Source organism: Rattus norvegicus, chromosome 1 (assembly GCF_021556685.1).
Source record: "Rattus norvegicus strain SHRSP/BbbUtx chromosome 1, alternate assembly SHRSP_T2T, whole genome shotgun sequence".
Lineage (NCBI taxonomy): Eukaryota > Metazoa > Chordata > Mammalia > Rodentia > Muridae > Rattus > Rattus norvegicus.
In genome coordinates this window covers 96030700-96052576 of record NC_141534.1, presented here as the reverse complement: position 1 = coordinate 96052576, position 21877 = coordinate 96030700, and the positions used below count along the sequence as shown (strand labels likewise).

The 21877-nt window shown below is 49.6% G+C and overlaps 1 protein-coding gene across 1 annotated transcript; it reads right to left on the bottom strand.

Moving 5' to 3' along the window:
• Positions 1-1570: 1570 nt before the first annotated feature.
• Wdr87 (WD repeat domain 87) lies at positions 1571-21212 on the bottom strand. Its single transcript, NM_001447364.1, is given in 6 exon segments — positions 1571-10160; positions 10510-10778; positions 11222-14097; positions 14819-14989; positions 15952-16074; positions 21050-21212. Coding segments are annotated over 5 exon segments (11361 nt in total). The 5' UTR covers positions 16027-16074; positions 21050-21212; the 3' UTR covers positions 1571-2190.
• Between the last annotated feature and the right edge of the window lie 665 nt (positions 21213-21877).

Genomic DNA, 21877 nt, shown 5'->3' with positions numbered 1-21877 from the left:
TGCCTGCCTCTGCCTCCCCAGTGCTGGGATTAAAGATGTGTGCTACTACATCTGGCAAGCACATGCTCTTCTTGAAGAGGACCTGGGTTCTGTAGAGGACCAGTGGCTGTGAGTAACTCCAATTCTGGGGAATCTGAAGCCCTCCCGACTTCTCAGACACCAGGCTCACACATGGTGCACATGAATACATAAGGGCAAAAACACATGTACATCTCAAAAAAAAAAAAAACAAAAACAAAAACAGGAGCTAGAGACGCACTGCTTAGTGGTAGGATACGTGCTTTCCACGTCAGCAGCACCGGCTCAACTCTCAGATCTACTATGTATACCTAAATGTTTATCTCTGCGTGTGATGTGTGTGCCTTATGCAACGATGGCTTATGTGCTTTTACTGATCTCAGATTCTTTGTGTGGCCAAGAATGAGGTTTTTTTTTGTTTTTGTTTTTGTTTTTTTGGTTCTTTTTTTCGGAGCTGGGGACTGAACCCAGGGCCTTGTGCTTCCTAGGTAAGCGCTCTACCACTGAGCTAAATTCCCAGCCCCAAGAATGAGTTTTTTGAGTTCCTTGCAGCGCCATTAGACCTGGCTGGGTCCTTGTCTAGAGACAGAATCTGGCTGTGTTACCCTGGCCAGCCTTGAATTTGTGGGAATCCTACCACCTTTGCCTCCCGAATGATAGGATTATAAGCGTGAGCCACCTTGCACGGGGAGTACTTAATTCTGTTTTGATAGAACATTTACCACCCATTGAGTGTTCAGAAACCTCACCATTTGGTTAAGACATTTGTCTAAGGTGTCACTGAAGACCACAGGATCCATTCATGAAAACCACTAGAAACAAGGAATGAAGTATGACTGTTCAGTCATTGTTACAAAGCCGGGGTCAAGGGACTCACCGCCTTTGAAACACATACCTAGGGGGAGTTTCATTGTCACTAAACTGATGAAGAGGAAGCTGAGGTGTGTTTATAGTCCTCAAGGGGGGAGGGGTGGAGGCAATATTAGATTAAAAGTCAGTTTGAGAAATATGGACAGATCTGCTGTTGAAATTCGGCGGACCTAGGACAAGTGGCTAAGGTGAGCATTTAACATACCAAAGTGGACCTGGCCTCCAGGTTCTCCCAGCATTCCTCAGTCCCTACCTGTTTCAGGGCATGGCTGGCATACCCCACCCTGTACCCTGAACTTTCCAGCGGAGGCTCTTCACTCTATAACCCAGACATTTTGGGTTCCTCTGTCTCTCTACCCCCCCTGCCCCTCCCCTCCCCCTCTCTCTGTGTGCATGCATTTTCTCTCTCTCCTCCCTGCTTTTCTGTAGTCATCCTTGTGGCTACTTCCCTAGCCTCCTGTAACATCAGTGGACCTGCCAGAGAGCTCCCTCCAATAAACCTGCCTTTGCATCCTTTAATTTGGCTTGAGTTGGCTCATTTCATTGGTGGAGAATACACGTCAGTAGCTCCTGGGTGCACACTGCTCCAAGTGCTGGGGCCATGGGGCAGATGGGGGTCCCCACATTCGTCGGAACTGGTGTATCTAATGATAGACACACGCAGGTGGCTCTTAACTTCGGGTGACTCAGGACAATTTTATTGCAATGATGGGGTTAAAATAGTATGTAGTCAGGGAGCCAGTAAGATGGCTCAGCGTGTAAACTGCTTGCTGTCAGGCTGGCTCACTGGCTACATAGTGAGATCCTGTCCCCAAAACAACCAATCCCTTGGACTCCTGCTACTTAAGTCTCGAGTCATTAGCAAGCAGAGCCCTCCCCAGGGAAGAGAGCCATGGCCTCCATCCTGCCACCAAGCACTAAATGGGAAAGTCTTCTAATTGTTTTTTTTTTCTCTATTGTTTATTTAGGATTAACTGTGGATGGTGAGGAAGGTAGGGGAGGCTCTGACCTCCTCACCTTTAACGGGGTATACACCAACTGGCTTCGGGGAGGTTGTCTTGCTGTCAGACACATGGCTGCTTTCTCTGGAAAACACATTTAACACTGGCTTGAAGGGACACATCAAAGCTTGTTGCAAATGAGTCCCTTCTGTCTATTCCACAGACAGAAACTGTCTTTCTAGACCTGGGTATGGAAAAACAAACGACTTTGACCTGGCTTTCCCCTTCGTGGGCCCTGGAGATGAAGGTGTGTCTAGTTTCTCCAGCCGAGGAAGCTCCTGACCTTTTAGCCAGTCCCAAGCTAGGGAGTGGGGACAGTGATGTGGGACTCTTTCCTGATGAGGTGAATATCAGCTTGGGGCAGACTCTTCCAGGCAAGTTCGAGGATTCCGTACTTGGTAATGCCTTTGGGGCTGAGGGTATGCACATTATTCTTTTCGGGGAGGGGTATGACTTCCCGGAACCCCGGAGGGACATGTGGGGTGTGGGAGCTACCGCAAACCACGCAGTACAGTAGCCGCTCCCCGGGCACCAGCTCCTCGGCCTTCGCAGTCTCTTTGGGGACAAACTCTTGGTATTGGGGCTCTTCAGTCACTAGCAGGTCCAGCAGTAGCCTCTGGATTCCAGGAGACTTAATCTGGTACAGGTCCATGAGCTGGTAAAACTTTTCCATCCAAGCAGCCCTGTCTGTGGCGTACCGCTGTTGTAGCATCCGCAAAACATGGTAGAGCGCCACAAATGTCTCCCACGGGGGCACCTCTTCCTTTTTTTTGGAGATCGGCTTTTTCTCCAACTTGGGCAGTTTGGGATACCTGCTTTTACTTTTAAGGTCCCCAAAGTCCTTTTGAAACATCAGTGCCAGGGTCTGCTCGTTTACGGAAGAACGAGCATCGGTCAAAATGTCTCTGGTGGTAGGATCGAGATACTGTGTCTTCATTTCGTCGAGGGCGTTGGATAACTGCTGCAGCCGAGCACCTCTGTACGGCTCCCCTAGAAGACGCCAGTGTATACGCTTCGGGTCTGTAACCCTTTTGGTAGCTAATGACTCTGGTACGGGAACCGCGGAAGGTTCCAGCCATTCATCCTGTTCCCTTCCCTTTATGGGAGGAATCACTTTCAGGTGTTTGGGGCTCATAGGTTCTCTGCAAGGCTTTGAAGATTCTGAATCCACAGTCTGCTTGTGACGGTGCACGATGGCTTCAAGTACCGCCAGGTGCACCCACTGCAGTTCTTCCGTTTTGGTGAAGTCTTTGAGGAGCTGGCACAGTCTGTGGAAACTGTATCTGGGAAGTTCTTCTCCTGCCTCCATCTGCTTCAAGACCCCATGCAGCCACTCTATGTCCGATACCCCTATCTCTGAGTATGGTTCCTCTGCCAAGATCTCTGGGAGATGCAACTGCCCGATCGGTTGTCCTGCCAGGGAAGGGTGATCCTGCAAAACCAACTTCGTTTTGAGTTGGGGCCTGTGGGCTTCCAAGGCTTTTCTAACTAATCGAGACGTGAATGGCGTGGCCAAGCCTGCCCTTTCATACTCTGAGATCACCTCCAGAAGGCGTAGGGGTTCCAGTTTATATTTCTCCATCAGCTCCCTCTCTTTATCCAGCACCTTTGCCTTCAGGGATATCAAGGGCTTCACTGTGGGTATCTCCTTCACTGTGGCATCTTCTTTCCTGGGTATCTGTTTTGCTTCTGGCTCCTTACTTTCCGGCTCCTTGGATACTGGGGTCAATTTCTCAAAAGGTCTGCTCAGGGCTTCCAGTCTCATAGAGCTTCCTCTGAGCACAGGGATTTCTTGAGGGAACACTTCCCGTCTTGGTAGGACCTTCTTTCTTTCTACCTGTACCTTTGGCTTTTCTCTTTTTTCTCTCCTCTCTTCTTCCCGTAAGTGTTTCTCCTTTTTCTCTTCTACGTGGGTCACACTTTTCGTCTTCTCCTCCTCACTTGAGCTTTCTTCAGTCTCTTCCTCCTTTTCCTCTTCCTCCTCTTCACGCACCTCCTTTTCCACCTTTTTCTTTTCTTTTTCTATCCCCCTTTTCTCTTTTTCTTTCTCTTTCCCTTTCTTCTCCCTTTCCTCTTCCTCCACTTGTTCTTTCTCCTCTTTCTGTTCCTCCCCTCCCTCCTCCTCCCTTCTAACCTTTCTTTTCTTCTTCTTTTTTATCTTTTCTATCTCCTCCAGTTCTTTTTCTCCTTCCCATTCCTCTAGCTCCTCATCTTTCTTCTCCCTTTCCTCTACTTGTTCTTTCTGTTCCTCCTCTCCCTCCTTCTCCCTTCCAACCTTTCTTTTCTTCTTCTTTTTTATCTTTTCTATCTCCTCCAGTTCTTTTTCTCCTTCCCATTCCTCTAGCTCCTCATCTTTCTTCTCCCTTTCCTTTTTCTCCACTTGTTCTTTCTCCTCTTTCTGTTCCTCCCCTCCCTCCTCCTCCCTTCTAACCTTTCTTTTCTTCTTCTTTTTTATCTTTTCTATCTCCTCCAGTTCTTTTTCTCCTTCCCATTCCTCTAGCTCCTCATCTTTCTTCTCCCTTTCCTTTTCCTCCACTTGTTCTTTCTCCTCTTTCTGTTCCTTCCCTTCCTCCTCCTCCCTTCTAACCTTTCTTTTCTTCTTCTTTTTTATCTTTTCTATCTCCTCCAGTTCTTTTTCTCCTTCCCATTCCTCTAGCTCCTCATCTTTCTTCTCCCTTTTCTCTTCCTCTACTTGTTCTTTCTCCTCTTTCTGTTCCTTCCCTCCCTCCTCCTCCCTTCCAACCTTTCTTTTCTTCTTCTTTTTTATCTTTTCTATCTCCTCCAGTTCTTTTTCTCCTTCCCATTCCTCTAGCTCCTCATCTTTCTTCTCCCTTTCCTTTTCCTCCACTTGTTCTTTCTCCTCTTTCTGTTCCTTCCCTCCCTCCTCCTCCCTTCTAACCTTTCTTTTCTTCTTCTTTTTTATCTTTTCTATCTCCTCCAGTTCTTTTTCTCCTTCCCATTCCTCTAGCTCCTCATCTTTCTTCTCCCTTTCCTTTTCCTCCACTTGTTCTTTCTCCTCTTTCTGTTCCTCTCCTCCCTCCTCCTCCCTTCTAACCTTTCTTTTCTTCTTCTTTTTTATCTTTTCTATCTCCTCCAGTTCTTTTTCTCCTTCCCATTCCTCTAGCTCCTCATCTTTCTTCTCCCTTTCCTCTACTTGTTCTTTCTGTTCCTCCCCTCCCTCCTCCTCCCTTCTAACCTTTCTTTTCTTCTTCTTTTTTATCTTTTCTATCTCCTCCAGTTCTTTTTCTCCTTCCCATTCCTCTAGCTCCTCATCTTTCTTCTCCCTTTCCTTTTCCTTCACTTGTTCTTTCTCCTCTTTCTGTTCCTTCCCTCCCTCCTCCTCCCTTCTAACCTTTCTTTTCTTCTTCTTTTTTATCTTTTCTATCTCCTCCAGTTCTTTTTCTCCTTCCCATTCCTCTAGCTCCTCATCTTTCTTCTCCCTTTCCTTTTCCTCCACTTGTTCTTTCTCCTCTTTCTGTTCCTTCCCTCCCTCCTTCTCCCTTCTAACCTTTCTTTTCTTCTTTTTTATCTTTTTTATCTCCTCCAGTTCTTTTTCTCCTTCCCATTCCTCTAGCTCCTCATCTTTCTTCTCCCTTTCCTCTTCCTCCACTTGTCCTTTCTTCTCTTTCCACTCCTCCTCCTCCTCTTCCTCTCCCTCCTCCTCTGTCTCCTCTCCCTCCTCCTCTGTCTCCTCGCCCTCCTCCTCTTCCTCCTCCTCTTCCTCCGCCTTAGCCTCCACCTCAGCTTCTTCCTCAGCCTCCTCCCTTTCTTCCTCAGACTCAGAACTTTCTTCTTCTACCTCAAACAGCAGGCTATCCATGTCCTGAGAAATGGTCTCTTCGCGTTTCACCTGTTTTAAAAGGTTGTAAAACTTTTCTGTCCCAGGAAGAAGACCCACGAAGGCTTTTCTCCGAATCCTCGATCTTTTAAAGGATAGAGCTTCCTCCTCTACCTCAAGGTCCCTCTTCTTCCCCTCCCCTTCCTCCTCCTCCTCCTCTTCCTCTTCCTCCTCTGAGACCTTCATTGACTCCCAGTCAAGTTCCCCTTCTTCCTTAGCCACTTTCTGCTCTTGGGTTCTCAGCCTTCTCATTTGCCTGGCCAGCCATCTTTGCATCTTAGCTAGCCTCCTCTCCTCCATGATTATCTCTGGTTGTTCTTCTCCGGCCTCCAACTCCTTAGCATTGAGTCTCTCTTCCTCCGCACTTAGCCTGGCCTCCTTAATTAACAGTGACCGGTTTATCTTTGTCATCTTGGCTTCTTTCTGGGCCAGTTTCCTTTCTTTGTTGGCTAGGTTTTGAAGTGCCTTTAAGGATTTTCTAGTCTCTGCAAGCTCCTTGGAAATGCCCTTCTGTCTGCCCAGTTTCCTGGAGGCTTTGGCTAGTTTCCTTTCCTCGTGGGCATGTATCCTCTGTTCTCTGGTAAGCTCCAGACTCTCTCTGGCAGCGTTCTTTTCCTCTGTGGCCAGCAGTCTGTCTTCATACGCGAGAATCTTCTCCTCCAAGGACACTTTCTTCCTCATTAGATCTATCTCATGGGTGGCCAGCCTCCCTCTCCTTAAGATGGCTTTCTGGATGTCTCTCGTGGGGGACTGTGCTGACTCTTCCACCAGCTCCTCCTTCTCCTTGGCCACCCTTTCCATTTCGTAGGTCAGCTTCTCCCCATCTTTAATAATCTCCGGCTCTTCTCTGATGGGTTGGCTCTTCTGGATTATTTTCGTGATCTCATGGGCTAACTTTACTTTTTCCTCAGACAGCCTCCCTCGCTTCTCTGCCAGAAGCATATCTGCCTGCTCCACTTTCTTCTCTGTGTCAGCCAGCTTCTCTCTCTTTACCATGAAGGCATCCATCTCTCTGTCCAGCTTCTTGCTCAAGTTAATCAGCTTCTCCCTGTACGACTCCAGTTTGCCTTTTATGTCCTCTAATTGTTCCTTCCCCTTAAGGAGCTTTGTCTCCTGATCGTGGAGAGCCTTTTCCCTTTTGGCCAGCCTTCCTCTGTCCAGAGACAGCAAGTGCTTCTCCTGGTCCAGACTTTTTTCCATCTCAGCGACTCTTGCCTTCTTTTCTTTGAGTTCTTTCTTTCTCTGGGCCAATCTCTCCTTCTCCTGGGCCTGTCTCTGTTTCTTCTCCCTCAGTTTCTCCTCCCTTTCCTGCAGTATCTTCAGTTCTTCAGGTGTTTTGCCTTTCTCCCAGGCCAGTCTGTTCTCTTCCTCCAACTGCTCCTCCTCCTCCTGGGCCAGCATCTCCTCCAAGGACAGATACTTCTCATACAAGGCCAGCCTCTCCTCCTCCTTAGCCAGCTCCTCACTCTTCTCCGCCAGTTTTTCCACATCCTCATACAGTTCATCTTCTTTCAGAGCTAGCTCCCTCCTGTCCCACTCCAGGTTCTTGGCTTCCTCTTTCAACTCCTCTTCCTCCAACTCTAGACTCTTCTCCTTTTCCAACATGGCTTCTATTTTCTGGGCCAACACTGCCTTCACCTCCCCTACTTTATCTATTTTCTTTGCGATTCTTTCTTCTTCGTGAGCCGCTCTCTCCAGCTTTCTGGCCAGTTTCTTTTTTTTCTGGGCCAGTAGCTCTGCTTCCTGGCTTAGGATTTCCTCTTGTTGGCCCAGAAAGTTCTCTTTCTCGCCGAGGGTCATCTCTATGTGGGCCCGTTTTCCACCCTTGGTAACCATTTTCACATATTCCTGGGCCAGTTTTCTCTCCTCCTGGGCTAGCTTTTTCTCTTCCTGGGCGAGTTTCTCCTCTTCCTTTGCGAGCGACCTCCTTTCTTTGGCTCGTTGCCGCACAGCTCGGGCTTGTTTCCACTCTGCCCTGGCCTGTCTCTGTGCCTCTTGGATCTGTCTCCTCTCTCTACTAAGAGCCTTTCTGCCTTCTGCTTCTTCTTCCTCTATCTCTTCCTCTTCCTCTATCTCTTCCTCTTCCTCCTCTTCCTCCTCTTCCTCCTCTTCCTCCTCTTCCTTGGATGGCATTTCTCCCAGATCCACTTCTCTCTCAGTTTGGGTCTTTGAGATGATGTTTTCCCAGACGTCTTTCCACTCATCCCATGTTAGCTTCTTTTTCTCCTGATCCTCTACTACTTCTTCACTTGGTGGCAGCTTCCCTTCAGCCTGGAGTCTCTTCTCTTCTTTGAAATACTTCTCATCACTTTCTTTCTTCCAGTCTTCCCAAAGCACTGTCCTCTGAGTCTGGGCTCTCTGCCATTCATCCCAAGACCTCTTCCACTCTTGCCAAGACAGCTTTCTCTCAGCCATGTCTTTTATTGTTTCTTTTAGTTCAATCATTTGCTCCTCCCCTTCCTTTTTCTTCTTTTTCTTCTCCTCCTCCTCTTCCTTTTTCTTTTTCTTCTCCTCCTCTTCCTTTTTCTTTTTCTTCTCCTCCTCTTCCTTTTTCTTTTTCTTCTCCTCCTCTTCCTTTTTCTTTTTCTTCTCCTCTTCCTTTTTCTTTTTCTTCTCCTCTTCCTTTTTCTTTTTCTTCTCCTCCTCTTCCTTTTTCTTTTTCTTCTCCTCCTCTTCCTTTTTCTTTTTCTTCTCCTCCTCCTCTTCCTTTTTCTTTTTCTCCTCCTCCTCTTCCTTTTTCTTTTTCTCCTCCTTCTCCTCCTTCTCCTCCTTCTCCTCCTTCTCCTCCTCCTCCTCCACCTTCTCCTCCTCCTCCTCCTCTTCCACCTCCTCCTCCTCTTCCACCTCCTTCTCCTCCTTCTTCTTCTCCTCCTCCTCCTCCTCTGCCTCCTCCTCCTCCTCCTCTGCCTCCTCCTCTTCCACCTCCTCCTCCTCCTCTACCTCCTCCTCCTCCTCTTCTACCTCCTCCTCCTCCTCCTCCTCCTCCTCTGCCTCCTCCTCCTCCTCCTCTGCCTCCTCCTCCTCTGCCTCCTCCTCCTCCACCTCCTCCCCCTCCTCTTCCTCTGCCTTCTCCTCCTCCTTCTCCACCTCCTCCACCTTCTCCTCCTCCTCCTCCACCTTCTCCTCCTTCTCCTCCTTCTCCTCCTCCTCCACCTTCTCCTCCTTCTCCTCCTCCTCCACCTTCTCCTCCTTCTCCTCCTCCTCCACCTCCTCCTCCTCCTTCTCCTCCTTCTTCTCCTTCTCCTCCCACTTCTCTGCTTCTTCCTCCTCCTCTTCCCATGCTCTTCCTTTTCTTCTTCTTCCTTCTCCTCCTTCTGCTCCCCCTTCAGCCATTTCCTCTGATTTCGGGGTCACAGCCAGCTTTTCGGTGAAGACAGTCTCCTCTATTCTTTCATCTTCTTTCATTTCTTCCTCCTTAGCTTTCTTTCCCTTCCTGTGTTTCTCCTTCTCTTTCACTATATCCTCTGGTTCTAAGAAAGCAACTTCCTTCTTTTGGTCCTTTTTGAAGGGCACTTGCTCCACTTCCTGTGGTTTCTGTCCTTTTTCTAGTCTTTCCCCTCCAGCCTCTGGCCTCTCTTCCTGACCTGTAACTTCCACACCCTCTTTAGTTGCCTCTTCACCAATAACAACTGGTTTTCCCTCTTGCGGGGCTTCTTCCCCAACCTCAGCCTCAGCCTCAGCCTCAGCCTCAGCCTCCGCCTCCGCCTCAGCCTCAGCCTCAGCCTCAGCCTCAGCCTCAGCCTCAGCTTCAGCCCCCGCTTCTGCCCCTGCCCCCGCCTCTGCCTCCACCTCAGCCTCAGCTCCCGTTTCTCTCTCCAGTAAGGGGCACATGTCCACAAAGAGTTCCCAGCTCGGATATTTATCTACCAGCACCTCAGTAGCAGTAGCCACTAGCTCAGCGCTTAGATCATCCACCATCCATGGTTGGTTATCAGCTATCCTCAGGTTTGTGAGCCGACAGAGATCATCCCGCCATTCACTGTCCGGAGGGAGAACCCTACCTGGTATTCCCCCGACACCCCGCTGAGACATTTTATGAATTCTCTTCCTCGCTGATGGTGGTGGAGGTGATTCTAGAGGAGGAAGAAGAGACTCATCCACTTCAGGAGGCAAGATTTCCTCTGGAGCAACATCTTTCTTCTTCTTCCTGTGCTTGCGTTGTTTGTGAGCTTTCTTGTCTTTTTTGTCTGTGGTTCTTGGGTGAAGCCTTTTCCTCAGTCTCATGGCTACAGAAATGTGTTCCTTCAGGATATCTTTCTCTGAGATCTCAGGCTCTCTGGGGCTCTTCAGTAGGCTATCAGTTGAAGACCTGGAGTAGGTTATTTTGAGGTCTGACTCGACTGCTTCTGCCTCACCGTGGTCACTTAGTTCCTCCTGTTTCTGTTGTCTAGCTGCCTCTTTCAACTTTCTGAGGCCTCGCAATATTTTCCGGGCTGCGGGGTCGGGGGGGGGGGCAGAACAAGATATGGAGATGAGGAAAGTATGTCAGGTAAATGAAACTTTTAATAAAGAGTACAGAGAGGGAGGGCTAGTTTTTTTTTTTTCCTTTAAGAAATTCTCCCTCGGTAGGTGTGTTCCCAAGTTGTGCCTCCTTATCGAAGGTGGGGTGGGGTGTGGACCTTGAGGTTTTCCAGAGTCTATATAGACATCCCCTAGGAGAGTTCTCTTCTTTGATTCAAGCTCTCTACTTTTCTTCCTACCTTGTACCTCAGGACCCTCTCTAATCCCAACTAGCCTTGCTCTTAGAGATCCAATCCATGGGCCCGGCTACCTTGTACTTACCCCGTTTTCTGCCCGCTGACCGGATCCGTCTTTGGCTTTTGGTGGACTTGAGTTCAAGTATTTGAGGTGCTGGGGGAAGTAGGAGCAAGGAGATGGTCTGACTAGGTGTAAAAAACCCTGGGACATCCAAAGAAAAATCAACCTTATCTCCTTTAAATATTGACAGGTTATCACTTAATCGAAGCTCTATTTGAGTAGTGAGGGTTTGAATGTCTATGGGCCGGATCCCCAGAAGATGGTCCAGGGACTCCTCCCCAATCATCTCTTGCCTGTGAAAGTCAAGAAGAGAGAGAGAGAGAGAAAGAGAGAGAGAGAGAGCTGTGTTGAATCAGACACAACTGGGGAGCAGGAAGAAGAGAGGTGCTGCGGAGCAAACATGGGGTTCAGCAGAGGTGGGGCAAGGAAGGACAGCGTATGATGCAAAAGCCAAGAGGGCAATGGTGAGGATGAAGCTGGAACCCCACCAGGGTAGGAGACGGAGAGGGATAGACGAAGGGATGAAGAAGCAAGAGGGGGCAGCTGAGGCCATCAGAGGGCAGTTCAGGAATCACAAGGGGCTGTGAAAAAGAAGAAGAGCCGATATAGGGAGTGATAATGATTAGGGATAAAGATGTGGGGGGGGGTGCTGGAGGGGGCGGGGGAGGAAAAAGTTGGAGCTGGGAGAAGATTAAAGCTAGCAGCAAAGAATGGAGGTAGGCACGAAGCGACTCACTGCAACTCCTGGAAGAGGCCTGGTTTCTGGATCAGGGTTAAGAGTGAGCTCTTGGAATGGACTCCGGTATCGGACATTAGGTTCAGGGCCTTGGTCCTCACTCTTTGGTCCTTGTCCATCAGTCCCTGGGCCAGGGGCAAGGCAAAGAGACGAGTGATCATGCCCAGGCGCTTCAGCCCCTCCCAGGCCAGTTCTCGGATGAGCGGGTTGGGATGGGTAGTGTCGTCCAGCAGACGGTGTGCGGTCTCGGAGCGCAGAGGTGGAGACACCTGGTAAGAGGCGAAGATCTGTCCCAACGCGCCGACGCTGCACTGGTACTTCAGCGGGTTGGCATGGGCCATGATGCTTAGGATTGCCTCAATCAGGCTGCTGATGGCCACTTCGCTCATCTTCTTCCCCAGCCAGCTGCGGTTCGTTGCATCCGTGAGGATGCTGTAGGTGACGTCCTTGGTGAGTCTCGTTTCCAGGAATTCTTCATCCTCTTTGGGTGGGATTTGGCCCGCTTCGCTCGTAGCTCTTATCCTGCTCTGCCAGAAGAAGAATGGCTGATCCTTTTCCCACTCCAGAGTCCGCTGGGGTGGGTGCAGGCTGCACTTGAGGAATATTGGGCTGCCCTCTGGCCAAAGACGGGCGCGGATCACTGAGTTAGGGATGTAGCAATCCGGGGCAAGGAGCCATTTCTTCCCATGTCCGAAGTAGCACCGCAGGATCTCATAGGGGTTCAGTCCGTCCCAGGCGGTCAACCGCAGCTGGGGAGGAACCACGTAGTGAGTTTGGGGTTGCTTGTCCATCCCAGGCAGCAACTTACTTTCCTCCAGAGGAACGGAACGGGGAGCGGCCAGTAGCACAGTGCTGCCGTCTTCTTCTTCTTCTATGACATGTGGCACCTTATGATCAAAGGCAATAGCTCGCTTATTGGGAAGGTGTACCAGGCCTTCTAGGTCCTGTCTCCGTTGACCTTGGTAGCTATATTTAGGCACAAATAAGGTCTCAAAAGAGAAGAAGAAGCTTGGCAGGAAAGGTTTGGGCATTTCTACCATGTCATCTGTTATGCTCAGAAGGGCAAGGCGAGAGAGTAAGGTTACGGGTAACAGTTGCAGACAGGACACCAGGTAAATACTCTGGTTGAAAGTCACAAGTAGGTCAGCCCGGTCATTGGCAAAGCAGAGTGGGCCAAAGTGCAAGGACGAGTCCAGCATGGCTATAAGTCTACCATGGAAATCCCAGATGCGGACGGAGCCATCAGAACCGCCTGTGACAAAAATACTCAAGGCCAAGCAGACATCGAAGGAGGTGATGGCGCACTGGTGCAGAGGCAACGTCTCTATGACTTTGGTGCCTTGCCTTGACCCAAAGGATATAAAATCGTGGAACTTCCAGAGCCGTAGGCAGTTGGTGTCCGTAATGGCACTTACGGCCCTCGGTAGGAGGATCAGGTGCTTTAGTGGGCGGCTGCTGAGAATGCAAGCGAGGGACCTAAGTTGCAATCTGGTCCCGGTCAACACGGCTTCTGACAAATGGATGTAGTCATCTACCCCGTAGGAACAGACCAAAGAGTTGTCCCGGGTAGCCAAAAACCCCCTATAGAATACTGACAGAGCCAGCACGGCCCCAAAGTGAACACTTTTCTCAATTCTGGCGCAGCTGTGCTGGGAAAGCACTCTGATCATACCGCTCTGATGCCCAGAGAATATCAGTCCTTCCAGCCCCCGCCCCAAATGGAAATTCCCGAAAGCCAGGCAATGAACATAGTCCTGAGCATCCGGTGAGGTGCACAAGAGATACTTGACTGGGCAAGGATTGCGGGTTGTGTCAAACACTAGCACCTCCGTGGTGCCTATCGCTACAAAAAGCTCCTCTTTCCCCGGATCATAGGCCCAGTCCACAGCATGGTCAAGGACTGAGAAGGGCCAAATGACAAGCAGAAGATCCCCCGTTACAGGAGACACGAAGCGCAACAGGCCATCCTCGGTGACGCACAGGATCCGGAAGCAGCTGTCCCGATAGCGGACTCGACGTAACTGCTGGGGAACGGAGCCGCAGATATTGAAGAGACTGTAGAAGCCAGGTAGACAGCGTAAGGAAAAATGGTGCGTTGTCTGGCAGAAGAAAGTAGTGTTGTCGATAAACTTGAGGTTATAGAGCTCTTCGCCAAGTTCCAGGTGCCGGAGCAAGTTCCCTGAAGTGAGGTTCCACTCCTTGATTACGCCTTCCTTGCCAGCCGTCAGCAGGGTGTGGGCCTCGGACCGGCTCTGTATACACACCACTAACGAGGGATGGGCCCGGAAACTGTGGGGAGACTGACTTTGCATGAGACTCCATACATAGATCTCCCCAGCCTTGTTGCCGGCGTAGAGAAGGCTGTCCTCAAGGCTAGTGAAGCAGCAGGTGATCGGAGCTCCACAGTTAATGGCTATGAACTTCTGGGACTCTACCAGTTGACCCTGGCCCTGGCGTTCCAGGACTCTCAGTGTAGTTTCACACAGGGCTATGAGGCAGCCATTGGGGCCATCCAGGGAGATGTTTTGGATCATCTCCTCGCCAGAGATGGGAGATATTTGAATCAAGTGAAGGCCCTTGCCACTTGGATCAATGATCCAAGTGACCACTGCCCCCTGGATGCCGGACAGGAGCATCTTTGTTTCTGGATCGAAGCAGAGGCAGTTGATATCAAAGCGGCAGGGCACGGTACCCAGGGGTCTGAATGACCTAAAATGGTCCCCAAAGAGCCTCAAGACCATGTCACCACAGTAGGCCACAATGAGATGAAAGGGGCCTGTGTGCACCATTGCCTGGATAGGCCGCAGTCGCTCCAACATGGGGAATGTTCTCTTTTCAACCATGTCCTCAGTTTTGCTCTTCACCCACACTACAGCCTGCAGACAGTAAAAGGCAGTAGAGGAGAAGAGAGCCAGTCAGCCATCTTCTATTCTTCTCTCTCCTCCTCTTTTTCCTTTCTTAACAAGGTCTCCCTATATAGCCCTGACTGGCTTAGAATTTACTAGGGGGACCTGGTTGACCTCTTTCTTTTTTCCTTCTTATTTGTTTGTTTTGGTTTTTCCATGTTGGGGTTTCTCTGCGTAGTCCTGGCTGTTCTGGAACTCACTCTGTAGACCAGATTGGCCTTGGACTCAGAGGTCCACCTGCCCCTGCCTCCCCAGTGCTGGGATCAAAGGTGTGTGCCGCCACCACCACCACCACCACCACCACCTGGATATTTATTTTTGACAGGGTCTTGCTTTGTATCCCAAGGTGGCTTTCAACTCCTGCTCCTCCAGATATGAAAGGAACATCTCAGGCTCCTGAGCCCTGGGATGACAGGCGTGTGGCGTCGTGTCAGGCTTCCTTGTTTTGCTAAGGAGGTATCAGAAGCTTGGGATGACTTTTGCCTTCTAGGGAATTGGAAAGAGGGTGGAGGGAGGGAAGCTTGAATCCTTTCACCAACTTAACGTTGACCATGAAGTCTACACAGAATGAAGGACGTGAATGGGCAAACCCTGAGTCTGGACAGTGTTCATTCACAGGATGGCTCTGGGTTGAGAGCTACAAGGGTGTGGCCTTTGGAGAGACTGAGAAGGAGAAGGAAAGGGACCTTACCAGGGTTTCTTTTATGTTGGATGACGCCCAGGAGAGGGAGGCAAAGAAGTGAGCATCGACGAAGTAATAGCATATGATCGGCATAGTGAGAGGATATCGAGATTCTTTGTACAGTACTTGGGATCGGTCACTCAGCACGATAACGTCCTTCTGTTCCTCCGCTGAGGATTTCTGGGGGAGAGATGCGCATAACCGGAGGATTAGGCACTAACATATTGATGGGGGAGTGGGGGCGGGGGTGGGGGTGGGGCAAGATTGCAGGGCTTTCCCAAATTATACTATGATGGCTTATCTTGGTTGTCACCTTTACACACCTGGAAAGAGAGCTGCTTCGCCAAACGATTGCTTCAGTCAGGTCTGCCTGTAGGTAAGTCTAGAGGGCATTTTCTTGATTGATAATTGATATGTCAGGGCTGGGCCCACCGAGTGGGGGTGTGGGGGGGGCTGCATACAACCCTTCCTTCCCCAACTTTCATTTGGTCAGTGTTTTATCGCAGCAACAGAAAGCAAACTAGAACATATCCCCCCTTCCCCCCAACTCCCGTTACCTCACATGTGCATAGCATATGACACACTTTACAAGCGTGTAAGAAACTTTGGATGCATAATGGAACCACACCTGAATGGGCTCTAGATGACCAGAGCATTGGAAAGGATTTAGGGGGCGTGTCATTTCTGGAGGATGTGTCTCAAAAGAGCATGCCAGGTCCGGTTTTCTCTGCCTGCTGCCCGTGGATCAGGATATAGTTTTCAGCTGCTTCTCCAGTGTGTTCCCGGCCATGGTGACGACAGATTCGCCTTTTGAAACTGTGAGCCAGCCCCCAACTAAATGCTTCCTGTTATAAGGGTTGCCTTGGTCACGGTGTCTCTTCACAGCACAGGACAGTGACGAAGACACTCTTCCCTTCCAGGAAGTTTCTTCCCACACAGGGTGGTTCCTCTGACAAGGCTCCCAAATGTCTATGTTCCACTATCGTGATGCCCCGCTGTTATGTCTGTACAATTATTTGGAAATTGGTGGCCCCCTTCTGTTGAGGGGACCACAATGGTCTGTCCTGGTTCTTGCTTTCACAAAGTGCCTATTACCGTGAGATGGATAAGAGGCCAACTGATAATGATGTTAGTGCCCTTACCTTGTTTTCTTGAATGATGTCATTCACAAGCATCAAAAACTCATTCCACTTGGGAATGAGCCTGGAGGTGGTCATCTTGGCCTGGTTTCCCCCTGGTCCTCCTTAGGACTGTTGCTTGCGAGCCTGTGGGTACCCAAAAGAGGGGTGCTTAGTTCCGCCCATGGTTTGGGTTGTGTTTTCCTTTGTTTCGTGACATCCTGTGTATCCTAGGCCGGCTCTGGACTTCTCGTATATCGGAGGGTGACTTCATCTGCTCATACCTCCTCCGTGCTGGGATTGCAGCTGTGCCTGGCTTATGCAATGTCAGGGGATAGAACCCAGGGCCTCGTGCGAGCTGAGCGTGCGCCACGGAGCTTCCTCCCCAAGCCCGCGTTTCTGACTTGTAAGATGAAAATTCCAATCTTGCCTGCTTTGTACTGCGCTATGTCTTTGTCGTTGCGAACAGACAGAATTCCTGAGGAAGCCTTGATATGTATACCCTGAAGCAACCAGACAACTACCATTGGCTCCAAGATGCCTTTGGTTTCCATTTCTCTCCCTACTTCATCCCCAGCTTTCTGCTTCCCCTCCCTACTCATTCCTTCTTCCTCTCCTCCCCCTCCCTTTTGCCTTCTTCTTTTCTTCCCCTTCCCTTCCTATTTCCTATTGCTCTATAAACACGATGACTACATTTATTCTCTGGCCAGCAGAGGGCAGTGAAGCCCAACCATGACTGCCACGTGAAGGAACCCTCAGTGTCAGAGAAGTGATTCCCAGGGTGTTCCAGGGGTGCTACTCAGCAGAGTTAGGAACTCCTTAGATTTTTCAGTGCTGGTCCTTTTAGCCTGAGCGCAGTGGCGCACACCTAGAATCCCAGCACTGTGGGGACAGAGGCAGGCAAATCTCTCTGAATTTGATCTCTGTGAAGTCCTCCTCTAGAGATACCTATCTCAATACCTCCCACCCCACCCCCAAAACGAGGAAGAAAAAGGGGAGCAGAAGAGAAGGACGGAAGGGCAAATTTTTCATGGACCAAAGCCTGACCCTACTGCACTGTAAACACCTATATAAGACCCAATGGTAACCTGGCTTTTAACAAGCTCTCTAGCTGCTGGGTCTCCTGCACACTAAAGTGGAAGGCCATCCATTCAGGAAACTGTTGGAGTTCACGGTCTTTTTTGGCTTGGATCTTTTGAAGCAAAGCCAGCAGCAAAATCACCTCTCTGGCATGGCTAAGCTTAGGGCCCTATGTTTGCAGAGAGAAAGCAGCAGGCAGAGCATACATGCGGAGTGGGTGGGAATCTGTTTGGAGAAGAAAAGAGATATGTTCAAGACTGTCTGTAATTCTAGTCCACGGGTGGCTAAGGCAGGAGAACAGGATAACGATTGGGGTCTAGGCTATCCTGGGTTAAACAGAGAGTGACCCTATCCCCAACCCTCAAATCAAGACCTAAGAGCCAATTCACAGTTCTGAACTCATCTATATCACAGATAGGGAGGTTCTGCTAGCTCACCACTGCACGGCAGTAAGCCAGTCCCATACCCACAATCTACCTCACTGGGTCCTCCTTAGTCCCCAGAACCAGAAATGATATCATGTGTGGAAAATTTGCAGTCCCCACCAATAGCTCCTATTGTTCTAGGCATACGCATTGAGTCCCCCTTTTCTTCCCCAGCCTACAAAAATTCAGTCGGGATTCTTTGGGTTATCGCTGCTGGGATTGGGGGAGGGGCATAAATGAATCTTCACCAAGGTTTGTATTTTCTGTCAGTCCTACCTTGAGCTCATTCATAGGGTGGCCCAGAGGAAACCTCTCCCCTCAGCCCTTCCCAACTTCCTCCTCAGTCTCAGGCTAATCCCTAACAATGAGTGTGGAGTAAGTTCTGGAAGACTTAGCTCCCATGGGGTTGACCAACCGGCTTGCTTTACTGGTAGCACTCAGTCTGTAGTCAGGGTGACTATGAGACAAAGGATTTGGGACTAAGATATGCTATTTCCTGTTGTCTGCAGAGAAAACCCAAGTCTGTGGGGATTTTTGTTTGTTTGGATTTGATTTTTCTTAGGTCCAATATACAGACAATATTCAAGGAAAAGCCTGTGGAGGAAGAGCCTTACTTGCCTTATAAGAGACCTGCCTGCAGGGGGCACTCTACTCCACCACACTACATGCTTCTGGGCACTCAATTGGTTTCATAGAATCTAACAGCATATGAGATAAAGACTTCTTGCCTCCTAGACTTTACAGTTTAGCAGGAAAAGGAGACAACAACAGATGGTCACAAAATTAACAATGGGACAGTTGGAGTGATGGGTCACTAAAGTTTTTTCCTTCTGCAGCTTTCAACTGTTTCAAACTTAATCCCCTGGTCTAATACCCATGGTGTGCCTGCACACCACATGTCTTTGAGCATGTGTGCTCAGGCTAGTCTTGAACTGTGGATTCAGGTGGTCCTCCTGCCTCAGTCTCGGTTGGGGAGCTGGCTATGGTAGCTGATATCATATCACAAAGTACTGTGAGTGTTTTTAACAAGCAGTGAGCACCCAAAAGGAAGGGGATGTGCGTCCCATGCTTTGAGAAACATCCCTGAATGAATTAAAGGCAGGAGTCCGGTAGTCCAGCTGGGACCAGAGGGCCTCATTCGCTGACTATAAAACTGGAGAGGCCACCTTGACTTACTCTGTTCTTTGAGTGGCATTACAGCTAAGGAGCTGAAGTGCGCCCACACAGTCTTGGACTTTGGGCAGATTCAATAGGCCAGAATGCACTTAACTTTCTTTATGGCTGACAAACGTATTTTAATACGGTGGGTTAGTTTCCAGTGAGCAGAGAGGTAGCTCAGATCCCTGGGAACCACAGCACCTAGCCACAAACACAAAGAGCACAAGGCCACAAAGTACTGACCAGCGTTTAATACGGTTTTAATTTATTTTTAAATTCTGTGTATGTGCTGGGAGTGGGGGGGCATGTGCACATGAGTGTAGGTGCCCTGGAAGTTGGCCAGAAGAAGGTGTCAGATCCCCCTGGGACTTGAGTTACAGGTAGTTGTGAATTGCTCAACATGGGTGCTGGAGGCTGGGCCCATGTCAAGAGATCCAAGAATATGCGCTCTTGACCTCTGAGCCATCTCCCTAGGCCCCATTTAATTCTTATGATGGTACTATGAGTTAGCTATTATTTCTCCTTAGCTTTTTGAGATGGACATGGAAAGAATATTGGGATACCAAGGGCCATATGAACAAAAAGTCACCATCTCACAGTTGGCCACCTCTGTTTCCTCTTCATGACAGAGACCTGGTGATGTTTTTTCTGTATGTCTCTAGAGGCATTCTGTACATATAGAAGTATAATAACGCGTGGTCTACATATGTCTGCATACAATATACAGACATTCTCTCTGTATCTAGAGACTAGTTGATGCTAATATACAACTGGACTTCACTCTGTAACAGTTGCCAGCTGCAGAGTATCTGACTGCTCAGTCACACAAATTCCTATTAATAGATATTGGTCCTGTGTGTGTGTATGTGGTGGGGGAGGTATTTCATGTAGCCTTGGCTAGCATCAACCTTGCTGTGTAGCCAAGGAACTCCCAATCCTCCTGCCTCTACTTCCCAAGTAGATTTCCCTGTAAATTACAGACCCTTTACCAGTGTATTTGGTTTATTAAGAGACACTGGGCAGTTTCCTATCTTTGTTGGTGTCTCATACTTTTAATTAAATTGTAAATGGAATGGAAAACATATTTACATTTTAAGGTATCACAGCTCATTATTGAGATTAATATTTATTTATTTATTTATTTATTTATTTATTTATTTATTTGTTGGCTTTTCTGAAACAGGGTTTCTCTGTGTAAACAACCTTGGCTGTCCTGGAATTTTCTTTGTAGACCTGGCTGGCCTCAAACTCACACAGACCTGACTGTCTCTGCCTCCCAAGTGCTGGGATTAAAGGTATGTGCCACCATGCCCGTGGAGATTAATCTTTGACTGTTGTATGTAAACTTTATTTATGTGAACCAGCTGGTTTAGTTACTTAGAAGAGCATGGCCGAGGTTTTATTCACATGGGCATGAACTATTGGCCATACCACTGAACAAAATGTCTCTCCCCAGCAACCATTAACTTTAAGCCTACAGAGTCTCAGGGAAAGGTAGGCTTCAGGAATTTTTAATAGAAAATTATGCCCCCCCCAAAGTTCTAACTTGATAACCCAAGATGATATGCAGTAACCCTCCTGCCCTCAGCCTTGTGAGTGCTGTGGTTAGAGGCCTGGCTTTCTGTAAAAATTGAAGTTGGAGGGTTGGGGATTTAGCTCAGTGTTAGAGCGCTTGCCTAGCAAGCGCAAGGCCCTGGGTTAGGTCCCCAGCTCCGAAAAAAAAAAAAAAAATTGAAGTTGGTCAGGCATAGTAGTGCATGCCTTCAACTGCAACACTTGAAGGCAGAGGCAGGCAAACCGTTGTGAGTTCAAGGCCAATTTAGTGTACATTAAAACTTCCAGGCCAGCTAATTACATGGGGAAACCCAGTCTCAAAAATTAAACTAAAATAGTTTATGCAGGTATTTTTGCTAGGTATTTACTGCTTGTGATTACAATGACCTGGATTAGATTACATGAGATGTTTTGCTGAATGAACAAGTGAATGACGCCTCTGATCTGTCCCGATAAGAAATAAGTGCTTTCCATCATGTCATAATGAACACCTTCCCAGGACGCAGGCTTAATCAGAAAGTGAATGCATGAGATTTAGAGGTTTGAGCAATCCCAGTCCAGTTGCTCAGAATCCCTTATGGAGTGCGAGTGGCAACACCGTTTTCTTTTTTTTTTTTTTTTAAGGTTGAATCTTCGCTCATTTCCACGAGTGGATTAAATCTCGATATTTCCCAGGCACTCAACAAACACTAGTTACCGTCAGACTATGTCATTACTGAATGAATAGAGAAGGCCTGCCAGGCAGCCCCTACAGGTCGTGATTCTGCGCCTCCCATCTCCGGGACCGGTCTGGAGCCCAGAGGAACACGGGGAGCCGCGTCCTCACGTTCCGGCTCCCGGGAATCCATAAGGGCGGGAGCTAGTAGGTGTGTCCACCTCCTTTGGGCGGGAGCCGCGCCTGTTACCTGTGACAGGACTCCCGACAAGGGACAGCGAGCTCTGCGGCACCCCGGAGCTCCTGTGTAGACGAACAGACCTAGAGGGGACTTGGGAAGCTACGTTTGAAAACGATGTGGGAGGATCCCACCAACAGAACGGTTAGTCCCGCAGCCCGGCACTTGGCGGATTGACCCCGGCAACCAGAGCTCGCGCGTGTGCACGGTAGCTCGCGCGTGTGCACGGTAGCTCGCGCGTGTGCACGGTAGCTCGCGCGTGTGCACGGTAGCTCGCGCGTGTGCACGGTAGCTCGCGCGTGTGCACGGTAGCTCGCGCGTGTGCACGGTAGCTCGCGCACGCGTTCCAAAAGGGGGTGGGAAAAGAAGTCCTCCGACCCCCGCCCCAGGGGGACCCCCACCCCCAGCAATCCTGGCCGGAGTCCGCTAGAGAACGCGCGTGCGCGAGGGCGCGCCGCCGCCGTCCCGCTCCGCCCAGCGCTGAAGGGGGTCTAGCGCACGGCTCCGGTCTTCTCGCCCCTCCCCAGGCTCGCAGGCTCGGAGTAGTAGACTCCCGCCCTGCGGAGAGGGACAGTGAAAGGTTCCCTGAGCAGAGGGAGAAGGCGGACGTGGCTAGGAGAAAGGAGAAACCGGTCAAACAGGGTGAAGAGCCAGGATCCCCGGCTGGAGCCGACACAAGACACGCCTCCCTGCCTCACACCCCTCGGGGCTGCGGAAGTCCTCTGGAGACTGGCGCTGCACCGAAGCGACCAGTAAACTACGATTCCCAGAAGGTGGTGCGGTGGCGTGCCTACGATTCCCGGCAGGCCCCGCGCGCCAGGCTCTCTTCAGTGCGCTGCT